This window comes from Solanum lycopersicum, chromosome 1 (assembly GCF_036512215.1).
Source record: "Solanum lycopersicum chromosome 1, SLM_r2.1".
Lineage (NCBI taxonomy): Eukaryota > Viridiplantae > Streptophyta > Magnoliopsida > Solanales > Solanaceae > Solanum > Solanum lycopersicum.
This window is the reverse complement of record NC_090800.1, coordinates 29949005-29970299: the sequence shown is the minus strand read 5'-3', so window position 1 is coordinate 29970299 and position 21295 is coordinate 29949005. Positions and strand designations below refer to the sequence as shown.

The window sequence follows — 21295 nt, the reverse complement described above, 5'->3', positions numbered from 1 at the left end:
TTTGTTAACTGGTTCATGATTATTGCTGAAAGACTAAATATTGATATATTCTTCTAGGATTTCACATATCCCATCCAAGGATTGGATGAATTTAGCAAGGTATAGCAAAGAGTATATTGATGGCATTGAATCATTTCTAGATTTTGCTTACTCTTATGGAGGTCCTCATGGAGAGAAAATTCAGTGTCCATGTGCGAAATGTTGTAATATTCTTTGGAAACGAAGGAATGTAGTGTATGATCATCTAATATGCCATGGATTCATTAAAGGCTATACTAGATGGATCAATCACGGGGAATGGGATATCAAGTTGAATGTTGATGATGATATGGATTACTCGTGTGATGATATTGATGGGTTGTTGAATGATCAATTTAGAGATGTTGCACAGGCTGGAGGAGTTTATGATGGTCCAAATGAAGATGCCAAGAAATTCTATAGCTTACTTGAAGAGGCAAACCAAGAATTATATTCTGGTTGTATAGGTTTCTCTAAATTATCATTCACACTTCGCTTATATTTGTTGAAGTGTTTACATGGATGGAGCAATGAATCATTCACTTCTCTTCTAGAGTTACTAAAAGAGGCGATTCCCGAGTTGAACATTCCTCAGTCTTACAATAAAACATAGTCTATGGTTAAGAATCTTAGTCTGGATTATGATAAAATTGATGCATGTCCAAATGATTGCATGTTTTTAAGGAATGATCATAAGGAAGACGAATTTTGTCACACTTGTGGAGCTTCACGGTATATTCAAGCTCCTAAAGTTGATAGTGAGCTTGAGTCTTCAAAAAAGCAACATCGAGTTTCTGCAAAGACTTTGAGACACTTTCCATTAATTCCTAGACTCAAAAGGCTATTTATGTGCTCAAAGATGACAGATTCGTTGAGGTGGCATGAAGAGAAACGTTCTAAAGATGGAAAGTTAAGGCATCCCGCTGATGGTCTAGCATGGAAAGACTTTGATAGGGTGCATCCAGATTTCACACTAGATTGTCGCAATGTGAGACTTGGCTTGTCAAGTGATGGATTCAATCCATTTCGAACCATGAGTATATCACATAGCACATGGCCAGTTATGTTGATGATTTATAATCTGCCGCCTTGGATGTGCATGAAATCTGAATATTCCATACTTTCTTTACTTATACCTGGACCACGATCACCTGGAAATGACATTGATATTTACTTACAACCATTGATTGACGAGTTAAAATTATTATGGGATTCTGGGGTTGAAACATATGATGCTTCCAGAAATGAAACTTTTCAAATGCGGGCAGCTCTTATGTGGACAATCAGTGATTTTCCTGCATATGCTATGTTATCTGGTTGGAGTACAAAAGGCAAGTTTGCTTGCCCTTGCTGTAACTATGGCACTAATTCTCGCTATCTTAAACATAGTCGAAAGATGTGCTATATGGATCATCGTGTTTTTCTACCGATGGATCATCCATGGAGATCAAACAAAAGATCATTCAATGAAAAAACTGAATTTAGGCCTCCTCCAGCTCCTTTAAAGGGAATTGATGTTCTTAATAGCTTACGTGATTTTGAAAATGTGTTTGGGAAAAAGAAAAAGAGATCAAATGATGGCCCATGGAAAAAAAGGTCAATTTTTTTTGAATTACCTTACTGGCAGCATAACTTGTTACGTCACAACCTTGATGTAATGCACATAGAGAAGAACATAGTTGATAGCATACTTGGAACTCTTTTGGATATTTTAGGAAAAACAAAGGATCATGCAAAAGCATGGTATGATTTGAAAGATATGGGAATCAGGAAGAACCTTCATCCACAAGATACAGAAGATAGTAAGAGAACAAAGCTTACAAAGGCATGCTTCTCAATGACAAATGGAGAGAAATCCATCTTTTGTGGAGTTTTAAAGACAGCCAAGCTACCTGATGGTAGTGCCTCAAATATATCAAGGTGTGTGCACTTGGATGAAAGAAAGGTGTCTAATTATAAAACCCATGATGCTCATTTCATGTTACATTACTTGCTTCCAATACCAATTAAAAGCATTCTTCCTGATCATGTGGCTATTCCTTTGATTCGTCTAAGTTCCTTCTTCCATCGTTTGTGCCAAAAAGTAATCACATTGGAGGAACTAGATTGCTTAGAAGTAGAGATCATAGAAACAGTAAATCAGTTGGAGCGAATTTTTCCTCCTTCATTTTTTGATATCATGATTCATTTGCCTATTCATTTGGTGAATGAAGTGAGATTAGTCGGGCCAGTGCAAAATCGATGGATGTATTCCACTGAAAGAGAAATGGGTGCATTCAAATCATACATTCGCAACAGGCGTTTTCCAGAAGGTTGCATAGCAGAGACACGAGTAGGAATAGACTGCATGAATTTATTCTCAGAATATCTGCATCGGGGTGTGCATACCAGATTTAATAGGAGAGCGCGAAATAATGATGAATGTGACCCAAGTGACGCAGAACCTGTGAGTTTGTTTTCTAACAAAGGAGTTCCTTTAGGAGCAAAGAAAACTGATCCAATCATTTTAGATGACAAGTCACTAAGTCAGGCACATGCATACTAATTGGGAAATTGTGACGATGTTCAAGAATATATTAGGTACCTTAATTTGAATATAGTATTCTTTTTGTATAATTAATTTTTATCTTATTTAATTTATTGTTTTAACAAATAAAATAAATGTTTTGTAGAGAGCATGAGCAAGAGGTTAATAATCAGTCACGAAGATCTAAATGGAGAAAAGCAAAGAATCATTGTCAAAACTTCTCTCAATGGTTTGAAACTCGTGCTTTGCAAGAGGATGTGTCTGATTTGATAAAACAATTATCTAGAGGACCAAGTTCTGTTGCGAAAAGATATTGTGGGTATCTCATAAATGGATATAGATTCCATGATAGGCAGTGTGATACAAGGCGTAAAACACAAAATAGTGGTGTTACACTAATTGCCTCAACTACAAGCTTTGCAAGTTCAAAGGATAAAAATCCGATTGCTGCAGATTTGACTTATTATGGTAGAATAGTTGATATTGTTGAATTAAACTATTACAGCCATTTTACGGTTGTTTTATTTAAGTGTGATTGGTATGAGGTTGAAAAAGATGTTTATGGCCTTACTTATGTCTATTTTAACAAGAGATGTTCCCAGGAAGAGCCTTTTGTGCTTGCATCTCAAGTACACCAATGCTTCTATGTGCAAGATCCATATGATCAAGATAAACATTATGTTATGAAGACTGTTCCAAGAGACCTGTTTAACATGGGTGATGAAGTTGAATCTAATCTCCCACAAAGTTATGAAAATGAGCCATCTGAACATTCGAACGGTCCATCTATACCAAAAGATAATGGTGAAGTACTCTTAATAAGGACTGATTTACCAGAAACAATCATTGATGTGCCTGTGGAGGAATTTGTCAATCAACAACTTGAAGTCGAGTATGAAGAAGAGTTTGAAGATGAGTTCGAAGATGAGTTCGAAGATGAGTCTGAAAATGAGTATGAAGATGAGTTTTCAGATGCGCTTGAAGACGAGACTGAAAATGAGTATGAAGATGAGTTTGATGATGAAGTCGAGTCTGAAGAAGACACACCATGAGTTTCATATAGTGCTCCCTCACTGTTTTTTTGTAATATAATAGTTTTGTTGTGATGATCATATAGTGCTCACTCACTATTTTTTTGTAATATAATAGTTTTTTTGGTAAAACACATTAATATATCTAATCTGTAGAATGTAATATGTTGCCTTCTTATCTGATTATTATTTTATTGAGGAACCTATACTTCTAGCTGATTTTTGCTTGATTTGGTTGTTTGTTATTAATATACTTTCTGGTTTCATTTTATTATCAGGCAGTTGGCATTAGAGGCATTCAACTCTGTAGTTTGAAGTTGCTTCTGATTTGGTCGTTGTCCGGAGTTTATCGCTCCGAGAGAGGTACAACACTTTACCTTTTATTAATTTAAGTAATAAGAAGCTCTCCAGTTTTTAAACAGTCGCGTCTGCAGTTGTTTGAAATATCTTGTTTCATATGTTATCAATTTTTTCTGTTTGTTCATGTAGTTCTTCCAATTTCAATCCGTCCTATTTTACTGTGGTATTCAGTTACATAGTGGTATTAAGTTACACTCCTTAGTCCCTATTCATTCTGCTTTATTAGAGCCCATTTCATTACAATATTGAGTTATGCCTTACAAAAAATTCACTAAATCCCACATGCACATTGTTAGCTAAGTCTATAAGCAGACTAATGAGTCTTATGACAAATACCAAATTTAATTAAATTGTATCAACAATTATGCTTTATATCAGTTAGTTGGTATTGCATATATGAATCCTTTATATGAGATATCCTGACTCTGTGTATATGATTTTATGTCTACTTCCTCTTTTAGCACCTTTACTCATTATAGTGTTGCACCTAGATTGTTGTACGTATGTGTGTTTGACTTATTATGTGATTTAAAATGTGTTCTGTAATTACATTACTGTTTTGTATAAGTTCTACAATATTATACAGTACTTTAATGTATAAATTCAGGAAATTTTGGAAGTTTTGGATATTAGAGAAATTCTGAAAATTTTAGAAACTAAAATGTTGCAATCTACTATAAGAAGCTATCCATCTGTGAACCTTATATCAAAATTACATTGCTGCTACTTCTTTCACTTAAACAATCATATTATTTTGTAGGTTTACTTACTATTGGGAAACAAATTGAAGAGATTTAAACAAAGCAAAAACAATGAATCAATCAACAATGCTAAAGAAAAAGGGTTTAAATCCTAACAAAGGTCAAAGTCCATTGAAGAATCTGGATGTTGATATGCAATACCGATCAAGTGCTGAATTGGCCAACAAATTCAAGATTAAGAGAGAACAACTTGCAAATGAACGCAATGATAAAGCTAAGAAAGAGCAGGCACTACTATCACATAAAAGAAAGAATTTTGAGGATTTCATTCCACAACAAGGAAAGAGTAAATTGCTTGGAAACAAATCAGTCATTCAATCATCTTCAAGGTTCCATACGTCATTGAAGAAAGATGTTACTGCTTCAGCACATGCGACTGGAACAACACTAGGTAATGGAGAGGCACGACATGATATTCTTGATCTACCGAATTGCAAACAGGTAAAGAGGAAGCCGGTCATACCAGCTAGTACTCTTGATCAGTTTCTAAAAGATCAAGGGATACACAATGATGATGAAACAAAACGTGACAACAACACAACAAGTGATGTCGAATTTATGCATACTCCTACTATTAATGAACATAACAAAGGATTGGATGATCGTGTGGAACAAGAAGAATTCAGTAAAGATAAATGTGATGTCGAAAAGGAAATTGACATTGATTGTAGTACAAAAGGTATGTTTTAAACCTTGTATGATTTAGAACTCATTATAAAAGAAATATCTTATTTCACGTCTGTTAAATCAATCTAGAAATGTCGAAGCCAAAAAAAGTTCGAGGACATACAACATGTAAGGATATTCATGCAAGAAATTTGGAAGAAAGAATGGAGGTTACATTTGATAAAGGACAAGCGGTGGGACCAACTAATAAGATAGTTTCACAATTAAGCAACTTTATAGGAACAATTGCAAGGAATCCTAGATTCATCAGCTTGATGTACACTAGTTGGCATGTGGTGCCAAAGGATACTAAAAAGCGCATGTGGGAATACGTCAATGTAAAAACTACCACTCATGAGAATTCATATTTTTTTTACTTACTGAAACTAAATATATTTTATTTTGCATAGTCCAAATTTCTACTTCCAGTAGAAGGAAAGAAGTGGGTGATGACTGGTCTTCGTGATGCTTGGAGGCGACATAAGCAAAAAATTAAAAAGAATTTTTTTGATAAAGACAGTACCCTTGAGGATATGCTAGCAAAATGTCCTGATGGCATTCCACATCATCAATTCCGCCAGTTGATCGAGTATTGGAAACACCCAACTGTTCAAGTAAGGTTAAAATGGTGCATTTCCACTCATCGACTAATTCTGTGTCATATCTTTTATTTTTATAGATATCAATTCAATTATCTCTTTGTTTTTAACAATAGGCTATATGCGAGATGAATTCTCAAAACGGGAAAAAACAAAAGTGGAGGCATCGAATGGGACCTATTAATTTTGCTAGAGTACGCGTGGCATTGGTAATACTTAGCTGACATTTCATACAAAATTTGATTTTCATTTTTTTGTACTTTATAAGAACTTACTGATTTTTTAAAATTTCTTTTGATATAATCTATAGCGTGCAGCCAAAGACAACAACGAAGAACCATCAAAGCCAGAAATATTTATTGCAACTCGTACCAAGACGGGAAAGGAAATCCAGGCTGATACCCAAGTTGCAATAGTAAGTTTTTCAAAGAGGATTATTAGTGAACTTTATTCAGACTTAACATTTATATCGTGGGGAGTTTGACTACATTAAATTTTAATCATGTATGCCTTCTTCTTATTCTTCTTGTGCAAGTTCAAGGAGATATCAATTATTTGTCGACATTGTTTAATTATTTTTTACGAAAAGTTTTCATAATATTTTAATGCTTGATACTACTTACAATTCACTATGGATGCCAATTTTATTCAATAGGCTGAACTTCAAAGTCGCCAAAATTCTGGGGAAACAGCTGATGATGCATTTAGGGCAGTGTTTGGGAAGGAGCAGCCTGGTCAAGTTAGGTTCTATGGTAGATTAGTGACAACAAGTTCTTTGAAGAAAGATGAGGAAATTAACAATCTAAAACAAAAGCATGCCGATGAAATCACTTCTCTAAAGGAAGAATTGAGAGAAGAAATGCGACATTTATTCACTCAATTGCTGCAAAACAACCCTGGATTGAATTTTCAAGATATACCCAGGTGTGTTGGATCTAACCTTGCTTCACCTATTGATGCAAGTAGTGCACAAGCTGTAAAAGGCACAAATCTTCCATATTCTTCGGGGTCAGCTCAAGATTCGGTTCATCAAAAGGTATTTTATATTTCAAATTCTCTATTAATAGTGTAAATATTGTTTTTCTTCTAGTTTAGTTGGTGTTATTGGTAATGAAATTCAAAACTTATTTTTACTTGTCTAAGTTTAGTCCATCTATTTATAACTGTTAAGAATGTTTTTGTTTTTGGTTTAGGCATTCGAATCGTTAGTTGAATAATTGTTCTATTAGTATTGTGCAATTGAGGAGTCTGTGGCTAACACATTATGTTTTATGGCATATTCCAATGGTGTTCAATTAAAAAAATGATGACACTATTTTCTACCTTTAGCTTCTGAATCCAGCTCATTGTAAAGGCTATTGTAGCTGGTCTTTTAATGGTCTGTCTGCACCTTTATGAAGCTATTGCTATTTTATTCATATTGGTGTATGTTAGCTAGGTGGTTGTGGCTGTTAGTATTAATGTGGTGCAGCCTGTGATCTTGTGGGTAGATTTATTATGTTTGATAGATCCTTAATGGTTACTTGTTAAACTACAGACAAGGCAGAGAAAATTGGAGAGGAAAATCTGCAGGGGTTTTTCTTGCTACTGGTCCTCTATTTTTTGTTCATTGTCTGTTAAATCTTTAACTTGTTCAAGATTTTGTTTGTGTCTTTTTATAGCATTTGTTCTCTTCTTACTAAACATTTCTCTTGTCTGTATTATTTGTTCACTGTCTGATGATGAACCTTGCCCTAGAGATACAGTCTGATGATGTTTGTGTCTTTTTTGTATGCACTAGAGATGCAGTCTGATGATGAACCTTGGCCTATGCTGCAGTTCTTTGAAAATATCATGTTCATGTTGTTATGTATTGATTTTTGTGGACACTTCTAGAGTATGTTATGAACCTTGTTTCTAGTGGTCATCACTGGTTTGTTTGAACTACTTGTGTGTAATTTTTACATTGAAGTTTACAACAGAAGACTGCACAAATTAAACTTTTGAAGTTTAATTTTTGAGAGCCAACAATAGAAGACTGCACAAATGTTGTAGTCCTTATAATGTGTAATTTTTACATTGAAATTGTATTTAGATTTGGATTTGTTGTCTTGCAGTGAATTCTCTCTGATTATGCACTTCCACAATTAATTCACAAACTTATAATTTTATTTTAAATGTGCAGGAAAATGTAGGTAACTGAATTTGAATTTGGCCAGAAGTAAACTCGATCCATTGTGGCAAAAGATGAAGAAATATTTGTATTGTTGTCATATACGTTTGAATGACACTTTTGGGTTTTTGGAACTTGTTGATATTAGAGATCTTTAAGCAATCACTTTCTATGTTTTGGTTGTACATAAAATATTTCTCGAAGTTTATTTGAAATATCTCTTCAATTTAATGCTTAATTAGTTCATTTTGTGTTTTAGGTCACTTGTATGTATGTAAATATATTATATATATTTATGCTACATGTAGGCTTATAAATGTTTAAGTTACACTTTGTAAATGTTGCTCTAGGTAGATAAAATGCTACACTTTTAAAGTGTTGCTCTAGGTAGATATAAAGTTACACTTTGTAAGTGTTGCTATTGGTGAGATATAAAATCAACACTTTATAAGTGTTGCTATAGATGAGATATAAAGTTACAATTAATAAGTGTTGCTATAGATGACATATAAAGTAACACCTTATAAGTGTTGCAATAGATGAGATATAAAGTTACACTTTATAAATGTTGCAATAGATGACCAATAAAAGGCAACACTTTTTAAGTGTGACCAATTAATCTAAAAAGGCAACGCTTTTAAGTGTAGTCTAACAAAAAATAGGTGTTGCTAATGCACGTCTTCAAAGCGTGCCTTTATACCTATTTGGCTACGCTTTATAAGTGTTGCCAAAGGTGGCAACATTTAAAAAGTGTTGCCTAATGTCAAAGGTTACACTTCTTTTGGGCAGCCCCTAAAAAGTGTTGCTGAATGTCCAAAAGTGTAGTCTTTTATTAAAGGCCACACTTTATGCTAGTTTAGGCTACACTTACGTAGTGTTGCTGTAGGCCGAAAATGGTGTAGTGCCACTTCAAAAAAATTTATAAATTTGCCAACTTGACTTAGTGTGTTTGGAAATTCAACCCAAGTCTTTTATGACCCTAGGACGTTAGTTTTAGTGTTTATTAGGTATAAAGTATTCTAAACCCTAAGACCTCATTTTAGATCCCTCTTCCTAAAATCCAAAACCCCTCTCTCTTAGAAGACTCTCTCAAGTCACCATGGAAGATAGAAGTCGAAAAATGCTAGGAGTGCTGTTTAAATTTGTTTATTCATAAAAACTCATTGGTATTTCTTTAATGATTGGTATGGTATCCATCCTTGAATTCATTCATTCAACAATTCCCTTCTAATTAATTTTCAAAATATGTTCTCAACCCTAGTTTCTACTATCTTCAACTCTAAATATGGTCTTGCATGAAAATGTTTTGAATGACCAATTAATGATATTTATAAGTTTACTTTGTGTTTTTAAGGCTAAAACTACAATGAAATAATGATAAAGCTTGTTTTAAATGTTTGCTTTAAAATAGGTTAAATGAGCATATTTGTGTCGAGAATGAGCTTTGGTTTTCTCTTGTTGTTATTATTGTTTATCTACTTACCTAAGGTCATATTATGATGAAATGTTTATAAAATTTTATAGGTAACGAATTCTTTGAATAAAGTTTATGTCGGTTACGTTGTTTAATTTACATTTTGATATGTTCTTTAGTTGTATGGTCCACCTTTTTGGTGGCGGTGTTAATTTGAATTGTATGAATGTGAAGTTACATGTTTAGTGTGAATGAGGCCATGAAGGCTTGTTATATGAAATAAGATGAAAATGATGCTATTATTGTTAAATTTGCCGTATGAAAATATTATGTGAAATAGGCTAGAGGGTATGCTTAAATGAATTTACTCTTGTTAAGTGATTTATGAATCTTGTAATGAGAAGTTAAGGAGTATTTTTAAGATACCTTAAATGCTTATGTAATTCATGTTAAAGGGTGTGATATGATGAAAGAATCTCTAAGAATGTATAGGAGTTAAATGTAAATGAAATAAAACTTATGGGATGCTACTCCCACATTGCACTTAGTGAAACTTACATAGTCACTTTGGAGTAAGTTAGTGTGGTCTTGTCCCTCATATTTTCATTCCATCTTGGTAAAGTTTCTTGAAAGGTGCATTATGAAAATTTTTAAGCATGTGACATATTGATGTTTTCAATTCACTGTAATGAAGTTCAAATTTTATGAAAATTACATTTTTGCATGAACAATGATTTCAATGTTTTTAGGAATTATTTTTATGAGCATGTTTTATTTTGAAGTAGGTAGTTCCTCCATGAGTGAAGAAGTGAAAGTGAGATCGAATTTGTGAGGTTTTGCATGTTTGCCTGTGGACAATGATATTCACTATATGTTTTATGGATTCTGAGAACATTTTTTTTATTGCAGTTTGAATTCATGCAAAAGTGTTTTATATGAGTATGTTTAATGTTGGATAAGGAAGTTCCTCCATAAAATAAGGTTAAGAATGAATTATGACTTCTTGAAGTTTTTTGAAAAGTGTTTATGATGCGATGTTTTCGAAAAATATGAAATGATGCTCCTTCATAAATGATGTCTTGATTTTTAGTGTTTTGATCTACATTGTAATGTATTATGTGATGCTAAGTGAGTTCTTGTTGCTCTTGAAGTTTTAGTGTCATCCAAGGACGAATGTTATCTATAGTGGGGGCAAATGTAACGCTTTAAAACGAACTAAGGTGAACTAGAGCCTCGTTATTGTTTCTTCAGTTAATTTGAATTTAAAATGAGTTATTTTAGTTTTCTTAGGCATTTTGTACATTTTTATGTTTTGAGGTCAAACGCCCAGGAATGTCCACGAAGTTTGGAATGTGTGTCTTAGATAGCGCTTGTGTGTCTTGTGGTGTTTGAATGAATTTTACATATTTTTTTAATCGAAACATTCTTGATTTGGTCCTAAGACGTAGAAGACATAGTTTTGGGGTTTAACGTTCGAGAACGACCCAACCTTGGACCCACAAAGGACCCTAGATGAAGGGCCCATGATTTTAAAAAAACTGCCAAGAACAATTCCCAATCAACGTAGCATTCTACTGAGCATAGGCCCATCGATGACCCACTGACTGGGGCCCTTATTCCATTCTTGGTGGGCGGTCCGGATCTCATTTAAACAAGCCTCGGAGGCCATCAATGCTCAGCAGCACGGGCCGTCAACTCATTGACGCCCAATTGCTTAGGTCGTGGATTGTCCACTTCCAAAAAACCTGTAAGTTTGCTGCCTTGGCTTGGGGTGTTTTGTAAATTCACGCCAATTATTTTCTCACCCTAGGACGTTATTTTTAGTGCTTATTAGTTATATTAATGTGGTCTAAACCCTAAGACATCATTTTAGACCGCTCTTCCTAAAACACAATACCCCTCTCTCAAGTCACCATGGAATATAGAAGTCAGGAAAAGCTAGGAGGGCCGTTGTTGTTAGTTTCTTCATCAAAAAACGTTGGTATTTTTTCAATGGAAGGTATGGTATCCATCCTTGAACTCTTTTCCATTAAATGATTCCGTTCTAATGAATTTTAGAAATGGATTCTCAACCCTTGTTTCTTGTATCTTCAACTCTTAATGTTGGTTTAGCATGAAAACAATTTGAATGACTTATTAATGATATTTATAAGATGTTTTGGTGGTTTTAAGGAGAAAACTACACTGAAATTATGATATATATATTTTTTCAAATGTTGGCTTAAGGTTAAATGAGCATGTTTGTATAAAGAATGAGCTTTGGTTTTTATTGTTTTTTAGCGACTTCCCTAAGTTCAAATTATGATGAAATGATTACAAAATGTTATAGGTAATGAAAGCTTGTATTAAAGGGTATGTACGTTACGTTGTTTAATTTAAAAATTGAAATGATCATGCGTGTTATGGACCTTCTTGGTGCCGGTGTTTATTTGAATTGCATGAATGTGAAGTGACATATTTATTGTGAATGAGTCCATGAAGGCTTTTGATATGAAATAATATTAAAATGATGCTATTTTTAAAAATGTTCCTTATGCACCTATTGTGTGAAATAGTCTATGGAGTATGCTTAAATAAAGTTATTCTTGTTAAGTGTTTTATGAATTTTTTTTAGGAGAAGTACGTTAAGGATTATGTTGAAGATGCCTTAAATTATTATATAGTTAATGTTAAAGGGTGTGATGTCATGAAAGAAGGTCTAACAATGTATTGGAGTGTAATGTAAATGATATTAAGCTTATGTGCAAGTTGTGCTCACATGTAAACACACACTCACACTTGAATGAATGAATGAACTTAAGTTAACTACTAAAGGGGAGTTTTGGGGTTAACACTCTTCATTATTTTAGATGAATTGTTAAGTGGAAACCCCAGTACCTCCATGATCTTTCTAAAATCGGTTGGAGGATGAATGCCCTTCGTGAGATTAGATGTAGTGTTCACTAGTTGTTTTTAACCTATAGTCTATAATGTTGACAATATTTGGGTAGTTATGACTAGCACCATGTGGATATGAAGGAGAGGTTGATTACACTTTGTGAGTTGAGATGTTGTATTCTAATATACCTCTAAAGATGAGTACTCCTCATTAGTAGAGAATGAGTCATATAGTAGCAATATCCTTATCCCTTTTCTATGTGCCCACATACATGTAGCTATGGGTAAAGCCATGTAAAGTTTATGTGAATGAACTCATTCTAGGCAAGTGAGGATCCTTCATCCGATAGGGGTTAACATCGGGTTTCTATGTCTAACTCTCATGGTCTATGTCGGTTAAACTAACTCAAAGAATTAATTGATAAAACTAAGTCTTCTAAAAGAACGTACTTCATAGGATAGGTGGTGGTATGGGACACTATCAACTATTGCACTAGGTAGGACCTTTCAAAAGGGAAGACTTGGTGCCAAACCCTCTAAAAGAATGTACTACTTAGGGTAGGTGGTGTTATGGGACGTTGTCTATTCATTGCACTAAGTAGTCATTCTGAAAGGGAAGACTTTTGTGGTTTGATGGGTTTCTTTTAATGTCTTGCCGTTGAATGAGGGGCTTTTTTATCCCGAGTTGAGTAAGACGAAAGGGGTAGTCTCAAGGATTGCTTTGGTTTTTATTGAAGGAGGCATATGAATACTTCCTTCATGTCTTACCTTAGTGTGTCTTAGGATAATCACGAGGTAAGGAAACTCTTACAGAAATTAAGTTCAGTTTTTCCTTCACTTACCCTTGGAAGTTCACTCACTTAGAATAGGAGATAGTTCATTGTAATTGCTCAAGTTGAATACATTGTGAATGTTTTAAATGATTTATTATAAATGTTCAAATGGTAACACTATAAATTCTTAGTTAGTTCACTGTAATGCTAATTCGACTTACTGTGAAGTTTTGGGAAGTTATTGTGTAGTGTTCCTTTAGTTTAAAAAATATGGAAATACTATTTTAAGTGTTAAATGAGGTTCCTTTTGTTGTTTTGTTTTTAAAATCATGAATGTTTTACTTAATTTAGCATTAAATGGTATTTTACTAAAATGACCCTATTCAAATGTTTTTCCATATGTCATACTTAGGACATTATTTGTACTAACCCCATACTTTTGTATAATATCTAAGTATAGGTTTAAATCAATGTTGAAGTCTAGAAGGCAAAGCTTGGGAAATTTCCTCTCTAGACAAAGTGTCTTATATCTTTGAAGGCATAATTCTATCTTCTTAGTTTCCTTATGTTAAGAGTTATTATGTATTTCATTTTAATGTAAAGGGACGTGTCCATGAGTTATTTATGTCGTGTCTTTAAGTATTGCTTCTGCTGATGAGATTTATTAAGTATTTATAAAATAATTCCTTTTTATATCAAATGCCTTGAAAAAATTTAATTTTGCACTACTTTTCATGTCTTGTCAAAACGAAAGCTAGTTAAAGGGCTTGTGCAAGACCCCAAAGGGTCAAATACGCCTGGTAACTAAATGAGGGTTACTTATAACTTCTAGGAGATACTTCCGGGTTGTGACAAGAGGTCAATCAAGCATACTAAGATCCTAATCCTCTATAGATGAATGCTTCCTATGGAATGGGAGCTAGGAAGGATAAGTATATCCGGAATTTGAGGGTTTGGTAAGTCTTAGTTCTTTATGATTGTTGTGTTTATGTTATGTAATGAGTTTATGTTGTTTTATAGTTCACATGATCATGTCATCTTAATGAACTTTTTAAAAAATGGAATTTTTAAAATTCAAAGTATGTTTGGCAATGTTACGGTGAACCTCTTTGTAAATATTTTGTATTTTCAAAAAAAATTATTTGTATTTTCCTAATGTTTAAATATGTGAAAAAGTATTTTGTATGAGCATGTTTAATGTTGAAGAAAGTTGTTGATCTATAGGAGAAGGTTAAGGGTGAGTTTCAAAAAATTTGAAGTTTGCAATAGTTGCCTATGTTGTTAAGTGTTTGAAAATGTGAATTGATTTTCCTTGCTAGTTGATGTTTTGATTTTTAGTGTTTTAGCCTTGGTTTTAATGTTTTACGTGACCCTAAACAATTCCTTGTTGTTCTTGAAGTGTTAGTGTCATTCGAGGATAAATGTTATTCCAAGTGGGGGAGAATGTAATGCCCCAAACGAACTAAGGTGAACTAGAGACTAGTGCCTGTCTCGTGAGTTAATTTTATTTTAAAATGAGTTAATTTAGTGTTTTTACTCAGTGTTTGAAATTTGGTAATTTTTTAATAACAAACGTCTAAGAACGTCCATGACGTTCGGAAGGTGTTCCTTAAAAAGTATTTGTGTTTCTTAAGGTGTTTGAGTGAGTTTACATATTTATTTTCTTTAATACTTATGTGGGATGTTTCTAATGCCTAGAAGACTTAGTTTAGGAGTTTAACATCCGGGCAAGACCCCACTTAGGACCCAGAAGGGGCCCTAGAGGAAGGTCCCTAGACATAGTCAAAACAGCCAAAATGTAGTGACCAATCAACAAGCCAATTGACCAGGAGACGGCTTGTCAACATGGTACGCCATTTTGATATGGAATCCTGCACATTTTAGATCTTCAATCTCAACCAACGATACTCCATAGACGGGGCATTGGTTTACAGACGACACGTCTATAGGGAATCATTTGTGCTTCCTACAAAAGTTGTCTTTAGCCTATTAAGTCTTGAGGTGTTTTTTATATTTACCCCAAATATTTTATAACCATAGGTCATTATTTTTAGTGTTTTTAAGTAATATGAAGTTATTTTTAATCCCTAGACCTAGAAAAGACCGGTCACTTCAAATATCCAAACTCCCTCTCTAAACAAAACTCTCTCATAGTCACCGTTGGAGATATTAGTCAAGGACGGTAAGAAGATCTGGTTTGGGCTTTTTATTCATTAAAAACTTTTGGGTTTCCTTCTCTTTGAGGTATGATATCCATCCTTGAACTCTTTTTCATTCAATGAGTCAATTCCAAAAGATTTCAAAAAGGGTTTTAAAACATTATTTCTTTTTTTTTAGCATGGGTCTTCTTGTAAAAATTTCTAATGATTTATCTATCCTTATTATTGTTTGAATTGATGATTTTATTGATAAAGACCTAATGAACTAATGGATATGCATATTTCGAATTTTTAGCTTAAGAAGTGGGTTAAATGAGCATGTACGGTTAAGGTATGAACTTTTGTTTTCTTATGTTGTTGTGTAGGTTTAGCTACTGCACCAAGGGCCTTATTATGATGAAATATTAAGAAATTTATTATAGTGGATGATGTCTTGGTTAAAAGGTGAGTTGACTATATTGCATAGTTCTCGTGATGAATTGATCTTTAGTGGTATCGTTCCACCTTCTGGGTGACGGTGTTTATTTGATGAACTTGATATTACTTTGTACATTTTGTTAGTGTGGCTTTTAAATACTAGTACATGAAATGAAATGAATTTGGAAATGTCTTGTCTTCTATTTTTCTGAAGTAGAATAGTATGTTGTCCTAGATTATGCCTATGTAATCTATATGACTTTTGGAAGCATGTAAATTATGTAAATTGATGAGTGTAGGTCTAAATCTATATAAGTTAACGTTAATATATGATTCTTATATGAACACACAAATTTAAATGGATGTATGAAGCTAAATTGACTAAATAGAGGAGTTTTGAGGTGAGCACTTTTCGTGAGTTTAGATAATATATTTTGTAGCAACCTCACTATATTCTAAGATCTTTCTATGATTGGTAGGAGGATGAATTCCCTTCGTAAGTTCATATGTGGTGTTCATTAGCTATCATTAACCTATAGTGTGAAGTTTTAGAATCCTTGGGGTTTATGTCTAGCACCCAGAGGATATTAAGGAACCGTTGCTACACTTCAGTGAGTTTACATGTTGTTTTCCAATGCACATCATGATATGAGTAATCCTCTTGTGTAGAGAATGAGTTACTTAGTAGAAATCTCCTTATACCTTAACGATGCACCCACATCGGTATAGCTATTGGGAAAGCCATATCAAAGCAATAAAGAATGACCTTACTCTAGGACAGTGAGGATCCCTACTCCAATAGGGGTTACTGCTGGGATTCCATGTCTAGCTATCATGGTCTATGATAGTTAAGCTAGCCTTCCACAAAAGAATTGATTAAACTAAGTCTTATAAAAGAATGTGCTACTTAGGGTTTTTGGTGGTATGGGATTCTATCTACTCATTGCACCAGGTAAGACCTTTTGAAAGGGAAGACTTGGTGCCCAACCTTCTACTCATTTAACTAAGCAGGCATTCCAAAATGGAAGACTTTTATGGTTTATTCGGTGTTCTTTTAATGTTTTGTCCTTGAGTGAGGGGCTTGTTCTCACGAGGTGAGTAGGCCAAAAAGGGTAATCTTGAGGATTAGTTTCGTGTCTATTGATGAAGGTGTATGCATACTTTCTTCATGCCTTAACTTTGTGAGTCTTAGGAGAATTTTTAAGTAGAGAAAATCGTACGTAAATGAGTTCACTTTCTCTTCGCTTGGATTTGGAAGTTCACTCATTTAGAATAGGATAATTCCTTGTTAGTTCTTTACATTATTCATTGTGATTGTTCAAAATAGTTCTCTATAAGAGTCTTTCAACTTTACTAAAAGGTTCGAAAAGTTACTGTAAAGTGCCTCTTCTGTGTTAAATTAGGGAAATTCATCTCTATCTGTTAAATTTTGTTCCTTATGATGTTTTGCTTCAACATTCTTCAATGTTTTAAATAAATTGTATGAAATGTTATTTTACTAAAATGTCCATTTTCGCATGTTTTTGCATGTGCCATACTTAGTACATTATTTGCACTAACCCCATTCTTTTATATACTCTATGAGTATAGGTTGAAGACTTCTCAGAAGTTTCGAATGCGAACCTTGGGAAATTCACTCACCCAAGAATTGGTACGCCCTCATATATTAAAGGACATAGTTTATTAATTCCTACATTTATTTTTAAGATTTAGTATGTATTTCTCTTTTAATGTAAAAGACCATGTCCCTAAGATATTATGTTGTGTCTTAAGCATTGGCTTATGATGATAAGATTTCATAATCATTTATGAAAGATTTTGTTTTTATTAAATTTTTTGCAAAAATTTTTAATTTTGCACTACTTTTCATGTCTTATTTGATGAATTTTAGTTAAAGGGCTTGTACAAGACCTCAAAGGGTAAAGTACACCCGGTAATGAAATGAGGATCCTCCTAACTTCTAGTGGGTGTGTTTTGAGTCGTGACATTTATATATGATGTAATGTTCTATCATATGATGTGCTAAGAAAATTTTATAATTTCTGCTGAATTTACTATGACAAATGCGATGAATGATACTATGGGCTTGTATAAGACCTTCGAGAGGCCGAGTACGCCATGATACATCTAGTGGATGCTCCCTGGATGTGACAAATGTTGTATTCGAGCACAGATTTTTAAAAGGGGTTTAGTGTCAAAGAAGTCTCATATTTCCATGTCTAGTATAGTCTTGTATCATTGGTGGTGAGTCGCGACAGATCAAATGGTACGAAAGGTGTAGGATGATAGAGCTTACCTCTTCATCGTTCTCATATAGTGTCATAGAGTTGTACACTATAAGATTGCTCTTTTTTGTTTTCTTGTCCGGTGGTATTTTAGATTTGATTTCTTGGATGAGATTGTTCTCTATGTATGAGGGAGAAATTGTGTGTTTAAATTATTTTCTTGGTTTTATGGTGGAAAAAGTATATGTGAAGGTAAATTTTACCATTTTTCAATGATGTGATGCCAGTTATGGCAATATATGAAATTTATGTAAAATAGCTTGTTAGATTGAGAAATGTATGTCATGATATAGTTAGAACATGTTTAAAGTTGTCATGGTTAAAATAAGTTCTTTTGATGTGTTTCCATAAGGTTTTGCATGATGGTAGCCTAATACTATTATTAGAACTTGAAATACTTAGTGACTAACCTATGGAAGCATTCTACCCTAAGAGTATGTGCTTAAAAAGTGTTCGATGTTTTCAATTGTATATATGTAGTCCTTGATAAGTTACATAGTATGAAATGGAGTTCTTTGTATAGAATTGATTCAAAGTGTGAAGATAGTATGCTTGTCTTGGTAATGTTTCTGTCGTGTTTTTCCCATTAATTGACTAAATGTTGCATTTTTTGAATTCTGAAGCATGTTCACTGTAATGCTGGGCAGCTTACTGTAAGATTTTTGGGAAATTGACTAAATTATTCTTTAATTGGATTTTATTGAAATAATTATAGAAGTTATGTATATGAGCATGATAATAAATAAAAAAAGGAGATTTTCTATTTGGAATAAAGAATTAGAGTCCTATGGCATTATGAGTTATAGATTTGTTTCTACCTTCTTATTGGCTTGTGAGTCCCTTGATGTTTTAAGATTGATTTTTCCCCTAGAATTGAGGGTAGTATTGTTTTCTTTGTACGGTGATTATGTGGTTTTGATAGACCTAGAAGTTACCTTACTTTATTGTAAAACAAAAGAAAGAGTCCTTATGGATAATTCTCGATGTTGTCTTCCCCTAATGATTTATGACCTATGTGTGTATTTTATTGTATGAAAAGCTTATGTTTTTAAATAGTATAACTTAACTAGATAATTTGACAATAATTTACCTAAAATTATAAGTTTTAGAATACCTTGGTGTGCCTATGTTTACTTATTGTAAATCCTTTTAAAGTGGTAATAACTTTTAAGTGATGAAAATGAAGGTTTTTAAGTTAAGATACTCTTAAGGTTGGGTTAAGTTGGTCTGTAACGACCCGTTTAGTCCTTTTGAGCAACAGACTTCAATTCTGGAAAAACTGGCAGAAGCGACGGACCCCACGACGGAACGTCATGGGCACGACGGACCGTCGCAGGCTCTCGTTTTAAAACACTTAGAAAATCTGAAATTGGATACTGAAAATCGACTCTCTGAACTTTGTGACGGAATGGCAGGACGGACCGTCACAGGTGTGACGGACCGTCACAGACCCTTGGTGGAAATATTGGGTCTCTGAACCTTGCGACGACCTGCAGGACGGACCGTCGCAGGCACGACGGCTCGTCACAGGTTGCGCAAATCCCAGGCAGAATCGGAGTTCCTTACACGTTTTAAGGGACGTTTTGGGACTATTCTTTCCTTAATTATAGATTTCGTGGGTTTATATTAATAACTCAAATTCTTGGGGGTTAAAAGAGGTAACCCTAAGTTAATTAGTGGGGTATTATTGCCATCTTTTATTCTTAATTATATACTAGTTAGGGTAAAAGAAAGATGGTTTGAATAAGAAAATAGAAAGAACAAGAAGGGAGAGAGAGAAATGATCGAGAAGAAGAGGAAAAACACCAAGCTTTGATGATTAACTTGCTTGATTTCAATTCTTCGGTGGAGGTAGGTTATGGTTTTCATGCTTTCATACTAAACTCTTAATAGAGAATGATATGTATTGGTAGTATTGTAAACCCTACTATATGCTTAATTGTATGTTTGCATGAATATGATTATGTGATTGTGATAAGATAACATGATGAAAATATTGAATCCCAAATCTTGAAAAGAAACTTTAATATACATTATTAATGATGATGCCTTGGTATAGAAGAAGGCTTGATGAATTAAAATAATGGGATTGATGATGCCTTGGTATAGAAGAAGGCTTGATGAATTAAAGTAATGGGATTGATGATGCCTTGGAATAGAGAAGGCTTGATGATTTACAGAATGATATTAGTGGATCAGAGTGTCACGTTCCGACACCAGGATAGAATATGGATCGGGTGCCACGTTCCGGTACCCGGATAGAATATGGATCGGGTGTCACGTTCCGACACCAGGATAGATTATGGATCGGTTGTCACGTTCCGACACCAGGATAGAATTTGGATCGGGTGCCACGTTCCGGTACCAGGATAGAATATGGATCGGGTGTCACGTTCCGACACCAGGATGGAATATGGATCGGGTGCCACGTTCCGGTACCAGGATAGAATTTGGATCGGGTGTCACGTTCCGACACCAGGATAGAATATGGATCGGGTGCCACGTTCTGGTACAAGGAGAGAATATGGATCGGGTGTCACGTTCCGACACCAGGATAGAATATGGATCGGGTGCCACGTTCCGGTAGCAGGAGAGTATATGAGGATCAGAGTGTCACGTTCCGACACCAGGATAGTATATTGAGGAGCGGAGTGTCACGTACCGACACGAGGGGAATAAAGATAATGAATCTTGAAATATGTTAATATATCCAATCTAATGAACTAAATTCCCAAATGAGTATGACGAGGAGGTGTGAGTCCTCATTGATGTGCTTGGTGTTGTAACCAAGGGTTATGGTAACTGTAAATGCTGCATGCTAAGGATATTAGTTGATTTTATGATATTGCTTAATACATACTTTTTTCTATTTTGAGTTGGCCGATGATATCTACTTAGTACCCGTGTTTTGTACTGACCCCTACTTTTATGTTTTTCTTCTTGTTATTTGTGGAGTGCAGCAAACGTGCCGTCATCTTCGACTCAACAGTAACTCAAGAAAGTCTTCGTCACACCGGATCTTCAGGGTGAGCAAACGCTTCTAGCTTGGACTGGATCTTCTCCTTCATGTCTTGATGCCTTGAACTTCCGGCATGGACTAGCTTCTTATGTATTTTTAGCTTCTTAGAAACTCTTAGAATTAGTAGTTTAAAGTAGATGTTCTTGTGATGATGAATTGTAGGTTTTGGGAATAATAGATGTTGAATATTTATAGTTATTGAATTGGTTTTTATTTAAAGAGTTTCAGTCTTCCGCA

General features: G+C 34.2%; 2 protein-coding genes across 2 annotated transcripts; both read left to right on the top strand.

Moving 5' to 3' along the window:
• Positions 1–634: 634 nt before the first annotated feature.
• On the top strand, positions 635–2563 carry LOC138341818 (uncharacterized). Its single transcript, XM_069293706.1, has one exon. The coding sequence runs from the start codon at positions 635–637 to the stop codon at positions 2561–2563; it is 1929 nt and encodes a 642-aa protein (XP_069149807.1).
• Positions 2564–6103: 3540 nt separating this feature from the next.
• On the top strand, positions 6104–8286 carry LOC112940719 (uncharacterized). Its single transcript, XM_069293025.1, has 4 exons — positions 6104–6171; positions 6273–6377; positions 6618–6998; positions 8127–8286. Exons 1-4 carry the CDS (start codon positions 6133–6135, stop codon positions 8142–8144), a joined length of 543 nt encoding a protein of 180 aa, XP_069149126.1. The 5' UTR covers positions 6104–6132; the 3' UTR covers positions 8145–8286.
• The last annotated feature ends 13009 nt before the right edge of the window (positions 8287–21295 follow it).